The following is a 24,118-nucleotide window of genomic DNA, read 5'->3' on the forward strand; positions in this document are numbered from 1 at the left end:
ATTTGTACACTGGCAGAGTAGGGTGCTAGAAATTTAGTTTGAGAAACTCTGTTGTAAGGCTATGAAATGAATAAATCATGGCGAGCAATAACGCTAAATATACAGTAGATTGTTATATTATTATATTTATTTTTCACTTACCTGACAATAAATGTGAAGAACAAACACGAATGTTGTCAAGATTCTTGGCCGTGAAGTTCTGTTTCAGTGCAGCAAGCCACAGACGTCTCCTTTCTTCTGATAAGTTTCGGCAAGTATCTCCCTGATTTGCGATAACTTTTGGAAGTCTGTAAAACTCCAGGTGTTTTTCTCGGTCAGACCGATTTGTACAACCGTACACACGGCAATAATTGACCATTTTCCACGCGGATTGTGATTACGGTTTATGAAGGAGCAGAAATGTGCAGTCTCTCATACGCTCTGGCTTTGTTTTGGTCTGGGGGGGTGGGGGGTATATCTCCGTAATGGCGACTCGCGTTTGGTGACGTCACGTGAAAGCCCTGTATTACTAATTGAGTTGACCATTACTAATTGAGTTGACCATTTGTCAACTGTTTTTGTTTTTGTTTTGTTTTGTTTTGTCAATGCTTGTCGGGGCTCCTATTATAAAATAATAAAATGATATTTAAAAAAAAAATTATTTGGACAGAGCAAAATAATGTTTTAAATGTATCTATAATGTTTAATTCTTGACAAAAACCACCGTAAGACCAACGTAAGAGCTGCATAAAATAAAGAAAACAATACATTAACAGTTAACTTAAACTACGTTGGTACCAAAACTTCTCACAAACTCAAACTGACAGACAAATAAATAAAATAAACTACCTTGTTGCCCTCTCGACTGGAGCTAACTCTCCCCTTTTGTCCTTCCTTTTCCGTTTATTGTTATTGTATTATCTGTTTCACAGTTTTACCGTGAACCGTTATTAACCCGTTATTGTTTACATTCCTTTTTCATCAGTTTAGTTTTTTCTCTTCAAAATAAAAGCACTCCCGTGTTGAAAAAATATAACAAAATAAAAGCAGCATAACAATAGAAACATGAATTTTTAACTATAAACTATTATGAACTCCTTTACAGAGTCCTTTACAGACACAGATCAAAATTTCACTCCAGAAACGTTGTAGTAAACAAAAATAAGGATCTCCGTTTTATTACTCATTCCCAGAGTGTACATCCACTGGCAAGAAAAATAAGCTGGCCAAAAAACACCTTTTGTAACTAATTGCAAAAGAGAGAGGTAAGAAAACCGTTTGCTTCCACAGCTCTCAGGCTCTGACTGAATCTCCTTCCTCCACCACAGGTAATCAACGGCAGGTGTGAAGGTAACTCTTAAAGGGCAAGTACACCTTTTATCAATAAATTCCAAATCACATACATACACATTAATTTTTATATACTTTTACATTTTAACTACTCTATGTAATCCTAAATCAAATAATGTATCTTTTTAACACATATAATGTATATGAAATTATATCATGAACTTATGTAACACATTTTTAATCATGTTAACAGTTACAAACTATGAACTGTTCTTTGGCCTCTACATCTACATGTAGTTTAGCCATACATTTGTACACTTGGTCCACATTTTCTGTACAGCACATTTTTCTGGCCACTGAACATCTCTATCCTGTATTTCTCCAAGTTTTCATGTGAATACGAGCCCTTTAAGTCAGCTAAATGTATCAAATGAATCTAGGGGGGAAGTGGTGAGACCTAAGCCACAGATCATAAAGAAGTTGTGTTCACTCAAAATCGCTCCTCTTTTCTCTTTTGCTTAGAGGAAAACAAAGACGGACTTCCTTTCTTACTTCCTGCTACTGACTTCCCCCTTTGCATTTCCGTCCAACTATAAACAAAAGCAGTGAGGTTTTGTACTGTTGTTTTCTTATATAAAGGCCATAGTTTTGACAGTTTAAATGTGCTATAAGATGAACAGATAAAACTAGAATTGTAACACTATAATACATTAGTGATGCTAATAGTTCTACTGACACGATGCAGCTGCTCTGAAAACAGATCTATTGTCCTTAGTTTCCCTTCATGTGCTCATGGAAACACAAAATTACATAGAAATATGCAGTTTCATCACAGCTGGTGTCATTAACAGCTTAACTTAATAGTTTGTATCCTCAATATGGTGCATGTAAAATCCACTTTCTTGTTTGACAATTAGTCTCACTATTGTCACGAGAACAACAAGTGAAGCCACATGAAACGGGCACATTAACAGACACAAGCTGTGGTAACTGTCTTCCTGCCCTTTGACCAACAACTGCAGCCGTTTCCTCAGAACAGATCAGCCTATGAGCTTCAACCACATTCAAAGTGAGAAAAGTGCTGCAGGACGCTTCAGCAGGCTGGTTTTAGTTGAGCTGCATCTGTTCATTGTTTGAGTTTTTAGTTTACTAACTGAAAATACAACTACAGATGCTCCACTTTTATAAAATGGAAGAATTAACAACTACATGCTTTTTCCAAAATATATATCTTATTTAAAATTATTTTCCTTTTAACTTATAAATTACATTTTGATATATTCAGACAAGCTGTTTATCCTTGAGACAAATATTAGCCTAACAAGCAAATGTTTGCAGGTCTTACTCTAAATCTGAAACCATGGTCCTCAGATAGAATAGGGTAGAGTGCTCGCTCCAGGTCAAGTATCAGATACTTCCCCTAGTGGAGCAGTCTGAGTATCTCGGGGTCTTGTTCACGAGTGATAGAAGAATAGAGTGTGAGATTGATAGGCAGATGGGTGCGGCGTCCGCAGTGATGCAGACTCTGCATCGGTCTGTCGTGGTAAAGAAGGGCTTCCCTGCTCAGACTGCTGCCCCGCGACCCGACCTCGGATAGGTGGCAGAAGATTGATGGATGGATAGAAAGCAAATATTTCTTTCTGGAGGTTTCTTGTCGGCCAGGAAGTCCACTCCCCTACATGTTTGGTTTTTACTTTAGGAGACCTCCTGCTCTGACACACCTGGTAACTGGTTATAGACAATGACCCCTTCATTTGAGGTGTGTCCATCCACCAACAGATATGTGAACACCTTGATGACAAGCTGATGGTCAAAATGTTAAATGTACAGGTAGATGAAAAAGTATTTCCTCAGCTCTCACTGTTGCCATGACAGCAATATGCATCATTCTCATTACCAGACACACGCTGCGGTTTTTGACCAACAACTGAAGCTGTTTACTCAGAAGAGATCAGACCATGAACTTTACCCACATATGAAGTGAGAAAAGCTTAGTTAGTTGAGTGACCTCTGCTCATTGTTCAACAAAAAAAAACGTTACATTTCTAAGGCAGAAGCATCTACTACATTATGTGTTTCCTAAAATATTTATTTCATTTAATTTTCTTTACATTTTAGCTTTTTGATTTCAACTTAGTTACATTTAACAGTTAATTCAGATAAACTGTCAGTCCAGCATTGAGTCTAACTGAGGAAGCTTTTCGAGGTTGTAACATTAAATAATGTTTTTCAAATATCATTTTTTATTTTTTCGAACTATAAGTTTTACAAGAAGTACCAAGACAGGACAGTATCTTCTTCTTGTTTATCATACTGGTATCAGTAATAATTTTAGTTTCACTCTCCTTGCCGTGTATTAAAGTCAGCGCAGCAGTTTAAGCTCTTTTGATCAAAGCAGTGACTGAGACTGTTTTCATGCCTCTATTTACCAGCCAAGCCACAGCAAGGCAGAAGTTTCCATTTGTTGTTGACCTAATCATCATCAGGCTCAAGACATTGTGTTCATGAAGAAGCAAAGCAAAGAAAATGAAGGACACAAAATAAAGAAACTTGATTTATGCTTGATCTTTTGTTTTAAATGGATGATTAAAAATACGTGTCATTTGTCCGTCCTTCTACATGTTTAACTGTTCCCTTGTGAGTGTGTTTAACATGTTTAAAGGGTCTAGATGCAACATTTATTCAGGGAATCATTGATTTACTTTATATTTATGATGGCAGTTGTAGACTACAAACATCTGCCTTGGATTTTCTTAAAGATGTTTCTGCATGGGACAGCGAGCTCAGTGTTGCACATGCAGCAAACTTCTGGTGGTAGATGCAGTCACACTGTCAAGGTTGTGACTTTGAGCTTCACTCTCTTGTAAAATGAACACGTTTGTGGTCAAACTGTTGAGCTTGATAAAAGGCCTCATGCCAGGAAGTTCCAGTCAGAGAAAACTTAACACCTTTTTTTTTTTTTTGCTGTTGTTTTGTTCCAATTTATTCTTAGTCCCTCTACTTGATGATAGAGAACAAACACTCCGTTAACCTATTTGTAATCGTGTGAAACACTTTGGATTAAATTTGGATTTAAATTTTAAAAAGCTCGTATACCAGTCACAGTTGATGCTGAAAAACTCATCGGCATCCTATTGCTGGTTTTAAAGTGATTTTTATGCAACAATAATGTATCGGATCACTGCTTGTTGACCCTGATTATCAAAATCCACAGTGTCACAACAAAACCTGGGGTTATTCTGTACTATTTACAAGTCCCTGTGCCATTTAGAAATATCTGCTTCTGAACAAGACATCAAGGTCAGGAAGATTGCACATTTTACAAATAATGAATATTATCGAACTTCTTTAATGCTCGGCTAGATCAGTTATAAAACAACTGTGAAGGAGCCGCAGTAGCAACTATGACTCATTTTTTTTATTTCACTGAATAAACAAAGAAAACACTTTAAGACAAACTTGCGTTCCACCATTTTTCAAAAATAAAACTGTCTTCTTTACAGTTGAGCGGTCATTCATGGAGAGGGTTATCACCCAGGAAAATAAGGCATATTAGTGTTTAGACAAAATCTTTCTTGACATGAGAAACCATTTTAGTGAAGATAATACCTGAAAAGCATCATCATCAGTTTTGCTAAAGTCTGATGACAGGCAGAGTGGTGCCCCTCATTCTGTACCAACTTTAATCAAAATAAAAATCAGAAAACTGGGACATACGACACCAAATGGACAGAAGAAGAGACTATCTACAAAGAGGTCAAGACTCTTGGGGTTTGAAATTCATTTATCAGTTTTCTGTACCCACATGAACAAGCAGAAAGTCTTCATAGGCCCCTCCCACTGGGCCTTTGTGAAGACCATCTACAGAGTTCTTTGTAACTACCTTTATCCTGTTCAGGGGCCCAGGGCCATAGTCTAAACCACTCATTATTGGGCAAGATGACAGGTAGACTCTCAATAAGTCACCCGTCTATCACATGACAGCTTCAGAACTGGTCTGCTCTCCCATGGGTTGGTGGAGTCCTTGCATCCACCCTACAGCGGAGGTTTCTGGTTCTCTTTGGAGTCGATACGCATGAAAAGTCTGTAGATGCAGAACTGAAAAGTTCATATTATACTTTCAGTCCATGAACTCTCTCCCCTCTGATGGATGGACACAGCCACCTGCTAGAATATCATTGGATTCAATCATTGATATTTCCTGTTTTAACCCCCCCCGCCCCCTTTTTAATCATCATTGCACATAATCGCTTACTTTCCAGAATGCTTTTAATGTTTTAAATTGAATTCAAGTTTTAATAGAAAAACATGAAAGCAAGATATACAAATACAGTATAACACTAATGATGTACAGAAAAAGTGCACTCTACAATGTTGTATTTCAGGTTGTTTTTTTCTTATCTCTTGTGTTTCAGTTGATACCTACAAGATACCTACAATACAACATATTTGTCTGCATCAGCAAGAAAATTCAAATACTACAAATATGCATGAAAAATATGGCGACCAAGGGACCTTGAGCTTAGATTTTTTTGCCATGAGTTTTTATTCTTTGAAAGTGATGGAAACCAAGCAAACATTAAACTTGCCTTTGGTGTTGTGCCAAAGTGGAAAAGAAAGGTGTTATTATTTCCATTGTGGTTGACGGTAAAAGATCAAAATAACAACAACCAATCAGATTGTTTTAAAGTTGTCTACTCCCCCCTCGACATGATTATATTAAGTCAACTCATCTCAGGACGTGCTTTTATTTAAATGCAGCCTCTCGTGGATTAATCTGAAGATGTTGACCCTATTTTATGCTCTGTTGATGCTCAAATATGGATGTAAGTATTCGTGGAAATTAGGAATGTACTATATTTGTCTTATCTGGTTTATAAATGAACAATAACTTTTTTTGGGGTGCGGATTCTTTCCAGGTTGCACAGATGATTATGAATTTGTAATCAGGACAGGAACCGTTGGACAAAATGTGACTTTGACGTGTCCTCGTCACAATTCACCTCTGCACTCAGTAAAGCTGTATTGGATCAGAATTGTTTCTGGAAACTGGCCTGAATTCTTGGGAAGAACTTTTTCCTTTGACTATGATGGCGTTAATAAGACTCCTCACTATACATCAAAACAAGCGCCTCAAGCCTTTATTCTACATATTAATGAAGCTACGCTGAGTGACACCGGTCTTTACTTCTGTTTTAAAGTCAATGAACCTGACATCAAATTTGTGAAGGGAGAATTTCTGAGCATTAAAGGTAAACAAAGTTGCAATTATGTTTATGAATTAATATTTAAAAAAATAGTTATTCTCTAATTACGGTTGTTTGACATTTGTTTTTGTTTGACTTACCAGGACCAGAACCAGAACCAGATATCATGACTGTCATTCAAGAGCCTCCATCTGATCCAGTCCATCCAGACACACCAGTGACTCTAAATTGTTCAATCCTATCTAATATCCCAAAGAAAACCTGCCCATCAAATCACAGCGTGTACTGGTTCAGAGCTGGATCACATGGATCTTATCCCAGTTTGATTCATGTTGATGGAACCACTGCAGAACGTTGTGAGAGTAGTCCTGAAGCTCGCTCTGCTCAGAAATGTGACTACAGCTTCTCCAAGACCGTCAGCTCCACTGATGCTGGGACTTACTACTGTGCTGTGGCCTCATGTGGACACATATTATTTGGACACGGAGCTAAACTGGAGATCAAAGGTATTTCTTTCAACATTTTTTTTCACTTATTGCTGCATAAAGATGATTTAGATTCTGATCAAATCTTTAAAAAGAAAAATGTTGTTTAGAGCCTATACTGGATAATCTTGTCAAAACATTACTTATCATTAATATGTTCTTCTATTCTTCCAGGAGCAAAAATGTGGGTTTCACAAACGGCTAATGTGATTATCTGTCTGCTTTGTGCTGCTTTGACTACAAGTCTTGTTGTGATAATCTTCCTCGTTTACACCCTCAAGAAGAAAACCTGCACTTTTTGCAATGGTAACAAAAGTTTTATCCATTAATTTAGAAGTTCATAACTTGTAAAAGTTAACATTGCATTAAAACTATTTATTTTAAAACTGTCTGCTACATTAAAAACAGATGCAGTAACAACCTGTGGTGATGAACAAATTCAAAAGGTAAAGTGGAAAAATATCACATTAAATTCAAAACAACATGTTTTCAAGGCAGTTGCCGTCTCTCAACATTCTTCCTTAAAATCAATTAAATTCATCTACAGTGGAATAGAGTTGTGTTACATTCTCATGAGACTTTTGCCCTCCGATAACGTTCCTCTCCTTTTTCATCTTGTTTCCTCAGAGAGATGAGGACTCAGTGGTTTATTCAGCAGCAGATTTCTCCAAGAGGAAAGCTGGCAGAGCAGCGAGAAGACATGAACAAACACCACAGGAGATAATCTACAGTGATGTTAGAGTTTAGTTTCTTTGGCTCACACACACACACACACACACACACACACACACACACACACACACACACACACACACACACACACACACACACACACACACACACACACACACACACACACACACACACACACACACACACACACAAAAATGAAGTACTTTCGCCAGTACTGTTGCTTTATTTTTTGCTATTTTGTCAGTTTTTTTTCTACTGTGTTTCATAAAGAAAGAGATTATTAAACCATTATTTATTGGTATATTTTTATGAAGTTTCTTTCATATTAATTGTTGCCGGGACCTGAAGCTTTTCCCAACAGCACTCGATGTATTGTTTTTAGTTACAGCCAGAGTCCTTACAAACACCAGGAAACTGGACCACATTACACCGGTCATGAAATCGCTACACTGGCTTCCAGTGAGTCAAAGGATAGAGTTTAAAATCTTACTGCTGGTCTACAAAGACCTGAATGGTCTTGGACCAGAATCCATGCTTGATCTGTTAGTTCCTATGAAGCTCTCAGACCCCTGAGGTTCATCTGGATCTGGTTTGTTGTGGTTCCCAAGAACCAGAACCAAGTAAGGTGAGGCAGCGTTCAGTTATTCTGCTCCTCACCGGTGGAACAAACTTCCTGTAGACCTGAGGTCTGCTCCAACTGTCAGCTCCTTTCAATCAGGCCGAAAAACATTACTGTTTAATTAAATACTTACCAGCTGAACTCTACTGCCCTTACTTTTTAACAGCTTGTGCTTTTTATTATTTGACCTCTTTTCTTATCATTTTATTTCATTTTTTTGTTATTTACTGTTTAATTGTGTCTTGCAGCTTTTAATGTTGATGTAAAGCACTTTGAATTACCGTGTGTTGAATTGAGCTATATAAATAAACTTGCCTTACATTTAGTTTATTTAATTTAGTGGTTTAAAGAGTGATTAATTCATAATGTATGTCTATTTTTTTAATGTGTCTTTATTTTCTATTGATTCTAATTCCTAATATAGGCTGTGCATCAAGTAATTGTGAATAAAAGCCAAATCACATGACAGAAAACATTAATTAAAAAAAGAAAAAAGTCAATCTAGATTCTAGAGTTACATGTATTAACAGCACTCTATTTCATGCACTCATGACTTCTTAACCTTTAGATGGCAGACAGCAGCTTCCATATTAACTGATGGAGGCACACTGAATAAAGCCCTTATTTTCAACTCCTTCTCATGAAGAGCAGATTAATAATATGCAAAGTCATGTCCTTTAGTACCATATGTTCTGTGTGTGTGCGTGTGTGTGTGTGTGTGTGTGATTTTGGACACCTTACAATGTGCATGGACCACATGCAGTCTGTATGTTAATCCCAAACCATTTAATATGTCATTTTTAAGATTGATTCTTATACACAGTCTGCAGTATGTGAGGAATACCTGGATGATGTTTTACCTCTGAGAAAATTTACAGTCCCACAATCCAGCACATCACAGTCATGAGGGTGTCTTCCTGGCCATTAGGAATGACTGGAGCAGTTTAATGACATCGCAAAAAAGGTGTATTCATTACAATCATCAGTTACAAACATTTAATGAAGTACCTGAAGAAGACAGCTACTTTTTAAGGAGAAGAGGAAGTCAGGAGGGAGATACCAGGGCTGATGTGTCTGCAGTCAGTCTCTTTGAATTGTACTCTGAGAAAAAAAACTTGGATATGGTGTGTTGGTGCCTGGTTGATCTGGTGGTTCATTCTCTCTCAACATTTTAAAGGGGACCTATTATGAAAAACACGTTTTTTTCTTGCTTTAACTTGTTAGATGTTTCCCTGCTCTGACACACCTGCTGACTGGTCACAGACGATGACCCATTCATTTGAGTCTATCCACTAACAGAGTTATGAACACTTGGATCACAGAATGTTACAAGGTGAAAAACTATTTTTTCAGATGAATAAAAAACTCACTGGTCTCACCACTGATCTCACTGTTGCCATGACAACAATATGCAATGGGCACAGTAATAGACACAAGCCGTGGGGGGTTTATTTCCTGCCTTTTGACCAACAACTGAAGCTGTTTATTCAGAAGAGATCAGACCATGAACTTTACCCACATATGAAGTGAGAAAAGCTTAGCGAGAGTTGTTGTTTCAGTTTTATTTACGCACAGAAATAAACAGATAAATGAGACAGAAGCATCTACTACTTTGTTTGTTTCTTAAAATATTTATTTTATTCAATATTCTTTTCATTTTAGCTTTTTCATTTCAACTTATTGATTATGCTCTAATGTTTTCAGACAAGCGATCAGTCCGACATTGTGCCAACTGCTGTACTGAAGTACTGTAGGTTTTTCAAGCTTGTTTTATTAAATGATGAACAAATTGCATTTTTTTTCCAAAATATAATTTTTACAAGACAGGGCAGCATATTATACGGAACAGAATCACAGATAAGTGAGCAGAAGTTGTTTCTTTACGTTAACACTGCAAGTCTTAATGCTCATTTCTGATTGATTGTGGGTTTTTTTTTGCTAATTTTTTTTTTATATGGTTGTTCAAATTTATCATTTTAATTAATTGTGTCTTATACCGGACTTCGTTGTTTTTTTTTTCATACATATGCGTACACATACATAAATATACACATACAAACCCAGTGATTTTTTGGGGGTGGGGGGTGACGACATCCACTGCCAATCCAGGAAGCAGGAACACACGGGGACACACGTCAAGCACTGGAAATCTGCAACAAAAAACCACAAACAAAGCACGAAACCGGCACGGAGCCAACCAAAACAATAACAGCAATCGACCTAAATCTTGAGATCTGATCGCAGTCTGAGCTAAGCTACCGCTACCGCTACCTAACCCCAAAAACTAGAGAGCCAGCATGCAGGTGAACAAGCCAGTGTGTATGTCTATGTGTGTGTGTGTGTATGTATATGATCATGCGTGTGTGTGTGTGTGTGTGTGTGTGTGTGTGTGTGTATGTGTGTGTGTGTGTAATAAACCAAACAAAGCTCCACCTGAAGTGTATCTATAGTGGGGGAGGGGGGGGAGCAACCCCGCCACCCGCGAGACCAGAGGCCGACGCGGAAGAGCCCGGAACCCAGGCCACCGGCAACCCCACAGAGGGGAGAAGTAGGAGGGAGGCAACCCACCGCCTCCCCCCCCCCACCCCCCCCCCCGGCGGCAGAGGGGGCCCGCGGGCGGGGCCCCCACGGCGCGGGAAGAAGCAGCCAGGGATCCCGCGGCGGCGGACCGCGACCCAGGCAATCCCCAGCCACCCGGTCCGGGCCGGACACGTGGCCAGGAGGCCCTCACCCTTCAGGCCAACGACCCCCACCCGGCAGGGGGCCAGCCTGCCCGGAGAGACAGAGCCGCCCCGGCCGCCGACGCGGGCAGGCGCACCCGCCCACCACGAAAGTGGCCCTCCAAGACCAGAGGGGCGGTTGTTAAGGAACACATTCATATTCATATCGGAACAGAATCACAGATAAGTGAGCAGAAGTTGTTTCTCTACGTTAACACTGCAAGTCTTAATGCTCATTTCTGATTGATTGTGGGTTTTTTTTTGCCAATATCTAATTTTTTTTTTATATGGTTGTTCAAATTTATCATTTTAATTGTGTCTTATAGCGGACTTCGTTGTTAACAGACGTCTGTTCTGAAGTGACTTGCATGGGCAGTAAGACTAAATGACGTCAAACGCAGTACGTCATGTGTACGGATGGAAACCAGGATGCAGCGGCAGGGAGCCTGTGGGATTTCTTTTTGAAGTTTTTGTGCAGTGGAAATGGAAAAATGATTTAACTCACTATATTGAGAGGAAACCTGAGGAGGAATTTTTAATGAGTGGAGCGATGGCGTCAACGTCTGTACAGAGGACTGAGGAATTAGAGCCATGAGTGGAGGTCCCTGACATGACTCCACACATTTCACACAAAAAATTCCCGCCAGCAAAGAATTGTGACATCAATGACATAACAGTGATGTGTAATGTAAAAAAAAATCGTGTTGTTCAGACAGCCAAAAGATGAGATACGATATATAAAATTGAGTTTGGGTCGCTTTTGCCTGCAGTGTGAACGTAGCCTCCTGTTAGTTTTTATCATATTAGTATCCATAGTAACTTCTTGAAATAAGATAAAATAGCAGTTCAGGGCTGGCTTTTTGTAATCAAAACCGCACGAAACAGGCAGATTAACAGACGCCTGCTGTGGTAGCGGTTTTCCTGCCCTCTGACCCCTGACTGAAGCTGTTTACTCAGAACATATCAGACCATGAATTTTCACCACATTTGCAGGACCCACATGTGGACTTTAGTTTAGCTACTTCTGTTATTTATTTCAGTTTTTAATGTACTTACTGCCACTACAAGTAAAGACAGTGCACTTTCATTGAGTGCAAATATTTACAACTACATGCTTTTCCTGAAGTATTCGTCTTATTTTAATTTCTATTATTTTAATTTCTTTTCATCTTACAAATTACATGTCAAGTTATTCAGAAAGGCTTACAGACTTGATGACATAGACTGTGTGTCTTCAGACAATATTAGCCTCACAAGTAACATTTCTGTCTGAAGTCGTTGAAGGACAGAGAAAGCAGAGCTAACACCCGACTGCTCAACCACAAACTCAGTATACAAATAACCAGGTGTGCATTTCAGTGCTCTATTAGTGAAGTACATGTACATGTTTAAGCTGTTACTGTGTGTTGCATATATGTTAGCAAGCATCCCTGGTGCTGATGAATGTTTGTAGCAGATCACAGAGTTTGAAAACAATGGCCACACTGTGAAAGTTGTGGCCTTCCGGCTAGTTTGTGGTCACCTATCTCATGCTTGATGCATCGGTACTGAAAATAGATTACCCCAGTTTTTGTGGTAGCAAGCCTCACTCTAACTTGGTAATCATATGAATTGATGTTCAACAACATGGGTGCATTATCTGAGTCTTTGTGTTTGTTTTAGAGGGATTTATCCATCAATTTATTCATATTCTGCATCAGCTTATTTGAGTCACTTGGATCCCCTGAAGCTTACCTAAAGGAATTGATATGCAACAATACTATATCAGATTATTGCTTCCTGAACTTGATTATCAAATTGCAAATTCTTTCAAGGGAAGCGTCAAAACATTGTACTATTTACAAGTTCCTTCTTCAGGTCAAGATATTCAGGTAAGTCCCTACAAGGAAATTGCATATTTTTATATAATACATGTTATTAAATTGTTTTAATGCTAGATTTAATGCTAGATTTGTGACGTCATAACTGTGAAGGAGCCACAAGGGTTACTGTTATGAATATCTTTGTTATTTTACCAAAGAAACAGAGAAAACACTGCAAGACACACCCAACTGCATCCCACCATTTTTTTAAAGTAGAAATGACTTCTTGGCTGCCATTTATGAGATTGATACAAAATGAAACGTTCTTCCATTTTTAAATATCGTGTTTCTCAACATGACAGACCCTTTTAGTGAAGATAATAACCGAAAACCACAATGACGAAAGGAATTCTTTTATAAGATTCTCTTCATACTGTTGTGTTTTGCTAAAGTCTGACAGAGTGGTGTCACTCATCATATGAACATGCATTTGTGCTCTTGTTATTTAAGGTGGTTCATTGATGAAATTAATAAGTTATATTTACAAATAACAAGGATATTTCCTTTTTATTGAATTGCGATAAAATCACTAAATAATCCATGGGTTCAGAATCAACAAGACATTGTGCTGATCAAATCATCCCCACAGAAATCTTTGCATATCTTCATGCTCTTTACTTTGAGTGTAATTAAATCTTAACTTTATTTCTTCTCCTCCAGATTCCTGGTGATGAAACAGCTGCTGATAATTTATGTGTTTGGTGGAAGAACACACTCCAGAAATGCCATCATTATTAAGAGCCAATCAGAATGCTTATAAGCTGTCCCCGCCCAGGTTGTACGATCATATTCGGGTGAATCATTTCCAGGAAGGTTATAATCACACCAGCCTTCAGTGGAATAACCTGACCATGCAGTCTATATTTTATTTACTTCTTATGCTCAGAGGTGGATGTAAGTAGAACGATCAGATATACTGCACAGCAGATATGTGCGTTTTCTTGTTCCTCAATCATTTTATTTGGATAACAAAGAATGTAAATGTGATTTTTGTCTCTGTGGGATACGTTTTGAAGGTTGTTTACAGGTTCCAGTCATTGGGAACAAGACTGTTCATGCTGGAGATCATGTGAAGTTGACATGCTCGCGCAGGTCAGTAGGAACCGTGTTTTGGATGAGGGTTGTTTGGGGAAACTTACCTGAAGTCTTCAACATGGGAACATCCACCAAGAGTCATCACATCAAAGTTGAAAGAAAGCCTGGAATACTTCAGTTGTCTATTAAAAAAGCAGAGATAAGTGATGACGGAGTTTACATGTGTTTGAGGAGTAGAGATTAAACGATTCATCTTTTAAATGCAACAAGTCTAACAGTTGTGGGTAAGTAGACCAAAAACTTCTGTTAATAGCTGTTAAGTTGTGAAGAAAATCACATGTGCTTACAGAATCCATAGAAAACTGACAAGTGAAAATGCATGTTTATTTAAGATTTTGTTTTTTATTTATTTTTGGTGGTAATTCTTTTTTTCTGCTCTTTGGCAACCAGGACCTGCTACCACCAAGCTCCCTCCAACTACTCCAGTCTGTCCAGAAAACTCAGTGATGGTCCGGTGTTCAGTCCTTCATGAGTCCCACAATAAATCGTATCTAGCAGATGGCGGCCTGTTCTGTTTCATCACCAAATCAAATCATTCTCAAACAAGTATTCATTTTACTCAAGAAAATAAAAGTGAAAACTGTGAAAACTCTGAAACTGTTGCTGCAGAAACCTGTTTCTACAACCAGACAAACTTCAATTGCTCTGATAGTTGGACATATCATTGTGCTGTGGCCACGTATGAGGAGAAAATCATTGCAAATAAATCAGAACCAGACACTGGAGGTAACTTTTTAATACTTCCTCATTATGTAAAATAGCATACTTTTACTAATTCATTTTGATAATTCGTCTCCTGTTTTGTTTCACCTCAGCCGTAAAGAACAATGCTGTCGTTCATCTATCTGCTGGTTTGGCTTTGAGTCTGATTATCATTGCCTTTCTCGTTTGTTTAATCATGAAACCAAAGAAAAAGTCAAATGTGCAGTGTGATGGTAAGTCGATTTACTCACATTGATAACAATAACTAGTTAAACTGGATTCATATCAGGATTATGTTTTTTATTGAACAATTCAGCTTCAATTGCTCGTCAAACAGAAACATCAACCAGATGGACTCAAGCACATCAGCAGGTGACTAGAAAACACAAAGCTGCCAGTTACACGATGTCTCAACGCTTGTTGCACATTCCTTGCTATAATTTTTTACTTTTTTTCAATCCACAGTCGGATGAATACTCAGTAGTTTATTACACACCAGCTTTCATCAATGGAAAAGCTGGAAAAGGTGTTCAGGGGTCTTGGGAGTAGAAAATTAATTCTCTGGTTCTCTGGACCCACTTACTTAATCTCTGTCGAGGTGGAAGCCATCTCAGGATTATCGGTCAAACCCTGGACGAATCATCAGCTCATCATATGATGGCTTTCAAATGACCAGACATTATTGTCATTTTTGTAAAAAAAAAAAAAAATTACAAAATTGTAATTATGTATGATACACACAAAAAAAAAAGTAAAAACTGCATGACTGTGTTTTTGCATGACCCATATCTATATTAACATAATTTTAGTTATACATTAAAAGGAACTTACGGCTGTTTAGATTTCTTTCTTCTGTGTTAATAAACCAATATTATATAATAGTTACAGTAAACTATTCACAGTTCAATCACTTTTAAAAAAACATTTTTTTACGCTTTAGGAGATGTTTTCTATTACACTGAGCTAAACAAAGAAGACCATGTGCACTTTTAATACAGCTTCGTCATTTTTGTAATTTTTTGTTACAGCCAGAATTAGATTTAGTTGGTTTTCTCTTCACCTAATTTCTTTTCTTTTATTAACTATTTCATTTTATCATTGTGAAAGGGACATTTTTATGTTTTTGCTTTTGATGGAAATGAATGTATGAAGACTAAAAGCAGAGGAGTTACTGGAGTGTATGAAGAATACTTTTTGATGAGTGAATTAAACAATTTAACTCAAAATATTGCTTTGTTCCCTCAGTTCTGAGTACCAAACTACCAGTTACCAGTTTATTATGCGGTACAGTTAATTTATGTTCTCAATAAATTGGATGAAATTATGAATAAAATACGTTATTATCCTAAATGAATCACCTTTTTAGTGGCCTTATTATGTATTTTATGCAGCAGTGGCTCAGGTAGTAGCGGGTCATCCAATGATCGAAGGAGTGCTGTTGGCGAGAATTGGCTGTCACATGTCCGTCAGTCTCCCCCAGGGCAGCTGTGGCTCCACATGTAGTTTACCAAGTATGAATAAATAATGTCACCATTGTTAAGCATCTTTGAGTACCTAAAGAAAGCGCTATATAAAACCTATCCGTTATTATGTGTGATGGGCGAGATGGACCAAAATGGGCTCAATTGCACCACCTACTTCATGTTTTGCATCGAGCCCCACCATGTTTTCACTGAGTTACATGAAAGTTGTGAGACTGATCTATATATCAGGATGATTAATCTATTTGTCTTTTTCAGTAGACGGCTCAATTTTGATGATTTTTTTTAAACCATTATACACTTGGTAAGAAGTTGTGTTTGGGGCCTGAAGTCTTGGCTGCAACCCAGCCATATGTTATTCAATCTGGCTCAAATTTGACATATATGTTTGCAGTCCAACTCTATACACATCTGCAGTGTAATATTCAACAAAGGTTGTCACATCCCCCGTTGGCAACAGGAAACAGGTTTTGTATTACATTTTGCATTGTCCTAAAGACCTGAGTCCCTGTCCTTAAGAGATCCATATACTCATATTTAAGGATGCATTTTGTGCCATCTTGTGGTGACAGGCAGCAACTACCTCAATGTTTGGGTGTGCCCTACCTTTCAGAATGATCAGACATGTCAAACATAATGGAAAAAGACTTAAAAAGTGGATGATGCCTTACAGAAATAATGATGAGCATATATTTATGGCACTTTTGCACTAGTCTCACTTCAGCCCGACTCGGCTCGGCGCGGCTCCACTCGTGTGTTTTCGCACTGCCAGGGGAGAAGTGGGGGGGTTGGGGTGAAGCTGCTGTGACGTACTCGATTGCGCAACACCTTTGTTCATGTCGGCGCTGATGAGAAATCAGCTGGAGCCGCGAGCGGCTAAGAGTAAAACAGCCCGTCTACATCCCTTTTTTAATTCTCTCGTCAGCCACCAGGTTTATGAACATCTGCACCTCAGAGTTGGATCACCAAACAGACGTTTTGCGCTTTATAATAAAATCGCCGCGAGCCGCGGGTCGCTCTTGCTCTGACTCCCGCTTCCTGATTCAAACGTCTGACGGCCCCGCCCCCCGACCAATCAGAGGCGTGGAGGGTGGTGACGTCAGAAATAGTCCCTGCTCAGCCCGCTATAGAACCTCGCTGAAATGGTTACAGAAAAAAGTATCGACTTGGAGCGGCTCTACCCGTCTCAGCCCCTAGTGCGAAAGCGCAAAATGGGGCCGTGGCGGGTAGAACCGAGGAGAAGCGATACTAGTGCAAAAGCGGCTTAAGTGCTCATACTTATAGCGCCACCATGTGGTGAAAGGTAGTACATTACTTCAGATGTGGATGTGCCATACCTTTCAGAATGACATGTCAAATATTGTGAGAAAATAATTGAAATGTTGCTGATGTCTGACAGAAATAATGGTGGAAGTATATTAAAGGGCATGGCTGTTACAGCCTGGTTTATTTACAACAGGAAGCAATCTTCCAGTCCAATGTATTTTCTTCTCTTGGCTTTACAAAACATGAGCTGATAACTCACTCGTTGATAAAGCATCGTTGTAAAAAATTACAACTCTGCATTGAATGTGATGGCTTTTGGAGTCAGACAGTCACACTCATAGGTTTAAAATCTGTTTTTAACCTAATATGCATGTTTTTTGGATGTTTGCGTGACACAAAAGCAAAGATGAGAACAATCAAACCCCCTCAAAGACAAACTGGGAACTTTTTAGAAGTAAGGCAACAGAACTGACCATGGCCTTTGTAGAAAGTGATGGTGGAAGAATATGGATCCCATAAGTTAATCCATTTCAATGACCTCTCACAAAAGTTTATTTCTTTGTTTTTCATTTAAACTCATAAACTAATAACACATGACTCTGCATGTTATTAATTGCTCTTCATGAGAACTGATAATGAATCAATCAACCAACCATTCAATCACTCAGTGTGCAATAATTACAACTACTTTGGGGTACTACTTGAGGATGTCTAGTGGCCTTTATGAACAGTATCTAGACAAGAAACGGGGGCAGAGACAAAGGTAGAAGACACCTAAACCAGGACTCAAACCTGGATCCCCTGCACAAGGACAGTCCTCTGTAAGCAGCCCCCACATCTACTTATTTAAAAAAATGAACAAGTCATTACCAGGATAAATTTGTATGAATTAAATCATCTTATACATACCTCAATCCTCATTGTAGACACAATGGGGTGAAAGTCTCTCTCAGCTGTCACTGGTTGAGAGACATTCAACCTAACATGCATGCAGAGTCGGTGCTCAACGGGCCGGCGTCCTGCATGTTTTAGTAGTTTCCCTGTTTCAACACACCCTGATAGACATGGCTGTGTCATTAACAGACCTGTGCAGACCTTGATGACATGCAGATGATGACCCTTAATTAAAACAGGGAGACATCTAAAACATGCAGGACACTGGCTCTCAAGCACCGACTATGTACACTCCTGTTTATGAAGTGTGTGAGGAAGTTGGAGGAAACCCTCACAAGCACAGAGCAAACATACAAACTCCACCACAGTATCACCCTGGGAACCTTTTAGGAGTGGTGGCCACACTTCCTACCACCGTTTCTGTTCTAATATTTGAGTGAATGCATTGACTGATCCTAAAACAAAGATTCTGTTTGTTCATGCTCTTATCAAAGTGAAAAATGTCTATCAACCTGTTGCATAAGAGTGTGATTATGTCAGGGTAGTATTAGGAGTATTTCATAGAAATCTCGGTTTAATCCCAAGGCTGAGAAAAAAAGCAGGCTATGAAATATTTTCTATAACGTGTTTCTTCACGAAGAAGCAGGGTTAATCAATACCAAAACTCAAAATCACTCCACATGGAGGAAACAAAAGGCTATGCAAAAATTTACTAGAAAATTCAACTATAAGACTTACAACAAAAAAATTTCTCACTTGAAAGAAACTGTGGGAACAACTGTGATCCAAAACTGTGAAGACGGCCGGGGCGTACACACATGAACAAAGACAAACACACTGGCACAAGACAAGGGGAAAAGCAGACTATTACAACACATGAGGGCAATGAGGAGCAGGTGAACACAATCAGGAATCAGGGAGGGCAGAGAGTTACTTCTTTCAAAATAAAACAGGAAATGACAAAACCAAAAAGGCCCAGGACAAGAAAACCCCACCACAGTGTGACAGATTAATATTTCTATGAAAAAAATTGTGTGGAAAAAAATGTCTGTGGTATTGCTAAGCTCATTGTTGATATTCAGAATGTAAGTACAGTACAATGGTGCACAAATGCAGAATAATGATACTCAATAAAACACAACTTGGCAATTTTTATTAATATGCTCTTCATTAGCGCAGTCAGCAAAGAAAGGCTGTAATCAATCAGTTTCAGTGAGGTACTGTACATATGGAAGTTACCATCTGCAATGATTGTAAGTAATTATTTTAAAGTAAGAAAGGGAAGGCTGTTTGTCAAATCAAACATAAAGATGCTTTAAAATAATTAATATATGCAATTCTTAATTAAGTGACAGTTTAAGTTTAAGTCAAAGTCATGAGTACCATTTAACTGACTTAGTACGCTGTTAAACTGTCCCAAAATCATGCCTGCTGTCTGCTGTTCCGACGTTCTTCCTGCTGAAGATGGCCGTAGAATAAAACACAGAGTCCTCCTGTCTCTAAAAGAAAGAGTTACATTTGAACAGGGATGCTAGCAGAGGTCAACAGTCTCCTAAAAACATTATTTATGATTGTTTCAATAAATGATGATCTTTTCCACATTACCTCTTGAATTTCTGGATCTCCACAGGTTGTTACAGCATCTTTGTACAGTGGGGAAAACCATGTAAAAATCAATGATATAACATTGAGTTATTGAGCTTGTGCAAAGAAACGTGTTTTACCTTTGCAACAGTCAATAGTTTTCATCTTCATTGCAGGGACAGGGATGGATATGACAATGAGAGTTGTAGTCAAAACAACACAAAGGATAAAAAGAATTGTGTTGGCTTTCTGCAAATCCCACAGTTCTGATGCTGGAAAATAAAAGCTCCAGTTAATAATTTTTTTGAAAAAAAAATAAAAATAAAATGTAAAGTTCTATAATGATTTCAATTAATTCCACCAGTTTCTAAATCGTCAATATTAGAACTGTAGCATTACAAAAGCTGTGTAGATACCTTTGATCTCCAGTTTAGCTCCGTTTCCAAATAATATGTGTCCACATGAGGCCACAGCACAGTAGTAAGTCCCAGCATCAGTGGAGCTGACGGTCTTGGAGAAGCTGTAGTCACATTTCTGAGCAGAGTGAGTCTCAGGACTACTGTTACAGTCACCAGAACTGTTTTTATGAGCATAAATCAAACTAGGATGAGACTCATCTGATCCAGTTCTGAACCAGTACACATTTGATGGACATGTTTTCTTCTGAGAGTCGGAAAAGACTGAACAATCCAGAGTTATTTGTTCTCCTGGATGAACTGGATCAGATGGAGACACTTGAGAGACAGAAATGGTATCTCGTTCTGCATCTGTAAAATAAAAATACAAACAAACTAATACCTATTTTAATTAATCTTTTACGAATAAACGTACCTTAAAATATGTATCTATGAATATAATTTAAACAACATATCTTAATCAATATTTTACGAATAAACATATCTAAAATTCTGTAAATATCTCAAATTTTGTTTACCTTTAACCCTCAGAAACTCTCCGTTCAGAAATATCATGTTCAGTCCTTGAACTTTAACGCAGAAGTAAAGACCGGTATCATTCAGCTTCAATTTATTAATATGCAGAATAAAGGCGTTGGGTTCTTGTTTTAATGTAATGTGCCGATTAAATTTCCATTGAATTCCTTTATATTCATAGACGTATGTTCCTCCCAGGAATTCAGGTCGGTTTCCAGAAACAAGTCGGATCCAATGCAAAGTTTCGGATGCCTGATCTTCCCGGCGAGTGCATGTCAAGGTCACATTCTGTCCAACGGAAACTGTCTTCGTCTCAAGTTTGTAATCATCTGCACAACCTAGAAGACAAACCCCAGAAGAAAATGTAACTCTTTGTTGATAAACCAGAGAGGTGATTTGTCACAAATACAGTATATTCCTAATTTTCATGTACCGGTATACTTACATACATCTTTGTGCATCAACAGAATAGAAATAAGGAACAACATCTTCAGATTAACCCACAAGTGGCTCCATTCAAATAAAAGCACATCATAAAGTGACTTGTCTTAAGAAAAACAGGTCAAGGGGGCGTGGACAATTTTAAAACAATCTGATTGGTCTTTGGTTTCCTTACACACAAGAGATCAAAGACTGAAACACAGGGCATAGTGCCACACAGTTTTCTCACCATTAGTGGTACATGAACTCTATCTTACTATATTTTTAGAAACTGCAGCATTATTTCGAAAAGCTTGTTCTTCTTTGTCTTTAATCCATAGTGTCTAAAACAAACCAAAATATTTGTTAAAGGAGCTTGAGGCCGGATTGTGGCAAGATTTATGAAAAAAATCCGTATACATTTTAAGTTTTCTAGTAATAATGTCAGATGAAGCGTTCCAAACCCAAAAGAATGAGCCCTCTAGCGTATCTCTCCTTTGCCTTGAACAGGCTGTGTGCTGCAAAATGTGCTGCAATTCGGTCCAGAATTTCCCGCGCTGGGCTGCGGATGTGACGTCAAATGACGCTGCATGCGCGTTCTCCCCGTTCTCCCGTGCCGGCTTCACTGTTGGCTGCAGTACCCCCAACGGCCGTCGTGGTGAAGGGTGGCGCTAGAGAGTCTCATTTCTTAAAAGGAGCCTCATGCTCCTTTAAACGTATTCTCTACCTATGTGGTTGTGTACCCCAAAATGGTTCTGAGACACATATTGAGCATGTTTTAAAAGAAAATGAAGCAGCAGACACCAAGTTATAATTTCAAACCTTGAATCTTACGCTCACAGAGCCCACTGATGAGAAAATATAAAAAATGTGGATGATATCAAAAGGCTACAGAGGATCGAAACAGAAAAGTTATATGATGGAAATCAAAACAACAACTTGAGTAAAAAAGATATGACACTGTTGTCGTGAATGACTTAGTCCCATTGACAACACAGAAGATGTCCGATCTTTAGCCGAGACACTAATGTGGACCAGGATGTTGGTCTGGCTGGTCAGCCATAGGATCAATACACACTGAACATGTGCTGTGGTCAAATGAATCAGTATTATCAATGTTTTCTTGAAAAATGTGTTGCTCTAACCAAAGTTGAGAATAAAAAAGATTTCTTATTTTATATAAAGAAGACGGTTATTAGACTGGAATTGACCTCTTAACAGTTCAGTGTCTGTATAAAACCTATATTGCAGTCAGATGTGCAACAAGATAAAAAGTGTTCACTTTAAGATATGTTTGCAGGAAGAGTGAGAATAACAGTTTTTTAACAGTGATATTTTGCTTCCAACTAAGAAATCCTTTAAAGTTGTGTTAAATGCAAACACAACTAAGTGGTAACAGCTTTATCTTTCTAAATCATCTTTTTTTTTTGAATGCATGGTGGAGGTAGCATTATGCTTTGGGCTGCTTCATAGCTGCAGCTACAGGACAAGACTAAAGCAGCTCGTCTTAAACGTAGCTTCATCCTAGATATGCTGCCATAAGCCTGCACTGCTGGGGGGACACCAACATGATCCACTGAACGGTGCCCCTCACCTTTTTTCTCTCCTCTTCTTCTTTTCTCTGTCTTCAGATCAACCCTCAGTTATTATCTCGTCACCATAATTTTTCTCCATTGTTCTTGTAGTTTGTTGTGCTGGCCTGCTCCTCCTTTTGTCTTATGTATATGTTTGCAGGCCAGAGCTTCAGGAGCTGCATGCTGACCTGCAGTCCCACACTCTGATCATCCCACTGCTGCTTCCATCTGTCTTTATACTGTAGATGTCTCTGTTGGATATACCTGCTGACATCCTGGCCTGCAGTCCCCCCTTCTGAACACCTCAGTCTCTGCTGTCTAGATCTGTTTATATCATCATCCCTGTAGATCACCAACCTACCATTGTGTATGTCTCTCCTTTCTCTGTCTGTTCTCTCTGTTCCTGCTCTGCTCAGCTGGCCTTCAGCAGGATCCAGGTCCTCCCTTATGATTCAGGTTCTGGTCCAGGTTTCTTCCCTCCTAAAGGGGAGTTTTTTCTTGCCACTGTTTATGTTTATGTAATAATTGTTTGGGTGTTTGGGTGCTGGGTCTCTGGAAAGTACCAAGAGACAACCTATGTTGTAAAAGACGCTATATAAATAAATGTATGTTAAATTGAACTGAATTTAATTCAGTTAATGCAGTTCATCTTAGTGTCAGTAATAATTAAGATGTATTTCTCCTTGTCTTGAGAAAGATGAAACAGCAGTTTAACGTGTGCACTTCGTGATCAAAGCAGTGAGTGAGACATGTAAAAAAGCCTCTTTGTTTTCACACCTCTCTTTAAGAGCCAAAACCACAGCAAAATAGAAGTTTCCATGTATCATTTGTAGTTGACTGAATCAACATCAGGGTCAATACATTTTGTTTATAAAGAGGCAAAGCAGAAAAAATTAAGGACACAAAATAAAGAAACTTAATTTATGGTTGATCTTTTTTTTAACATGATTGATTACGGATATTTTTCATTTGTTCATTTTACCAACTTTTCACTTGTGTGTGTTTTTAAAGGGGAACCATTGTATGATAAGGATAGCAGTTGTAGCCTACATGTATCTGTCTAGGATATTTTTGAAGATTTAAGATGTTGCTGCATGAGAGAAGAAGCTCACAGTTGGACATGCCCTGAAGTGCAAAGTCCCAACATCAAAAGAGAAAGCACAACAACAAACATAATGGCAAATTAAAGCTGCAAGCAGCGATGAACGGGCCTTCGCACCCTTGTGCACGTTCAGGCGTGCTGCAGTGGAAGCTTGTATGACTTGAGTGTAGATGTGTTCAGGCCTGGACATTTAGCGGATGACACCAGCCACGA

General features: G+C 38.5%; 1 protein-coding gene across 2 annotated transcripts; it reads right to left on the reverse strand.

Moving 5' to 3' along the window:
• Positions 1-19,440: 19,440 nt before the first annotated feature.
• Positions 19,441-21,315, reverse strand: LOC133447475 (signal-regulatory protein beta-2-like). Of its 2 annotated transcripts, none has more exons than XM_061726167.1 (6): positions 21,255-21,315; positions 20,812-21,147; positions 20,294-20,644; positions 20,018-20,143; positions 19,899-19,936; positions 19,441-19,792 (listed from the first exon to the last, which is right to left on the reverse strand). In XM_061726167.1, the coding sequence occupies exons 1-6, from the start codon at positions 21,295-21,297 to the stop codon at positions 19,700-19,702; spliced, it is 987 nt and encodes a 328-aa protein (XP_061582151.1). In that variant the 5' UTR covers positions 21,298-21,315; the 3' UTR covers positions 19,441-19,699. The 2 variants fall into 2 exon arrangements, with proteins under 2 accessions (XP_061582151.1, XP_061582150.1); XM_061726166.1 differs by having other exon boundaries at positions 20,018-20,149.
• Between the last annotated feature and the right edge of the window lie 2,803 nt (positions 21,316-24,118).

Source organism: Cololabis saira, chromosome 7 (genome assembly GCF_033807715.1).
Source record: "Cololabis saira isolate AMF1-May2022 chromosome 7, fColSai1.1, whole genome shotgun sequence".
NCBI lineage: Eukaryota > Metazoa > Chordata > Actinopteri > Beloniformes > Belonidae > Cololabis > Cololabis saira.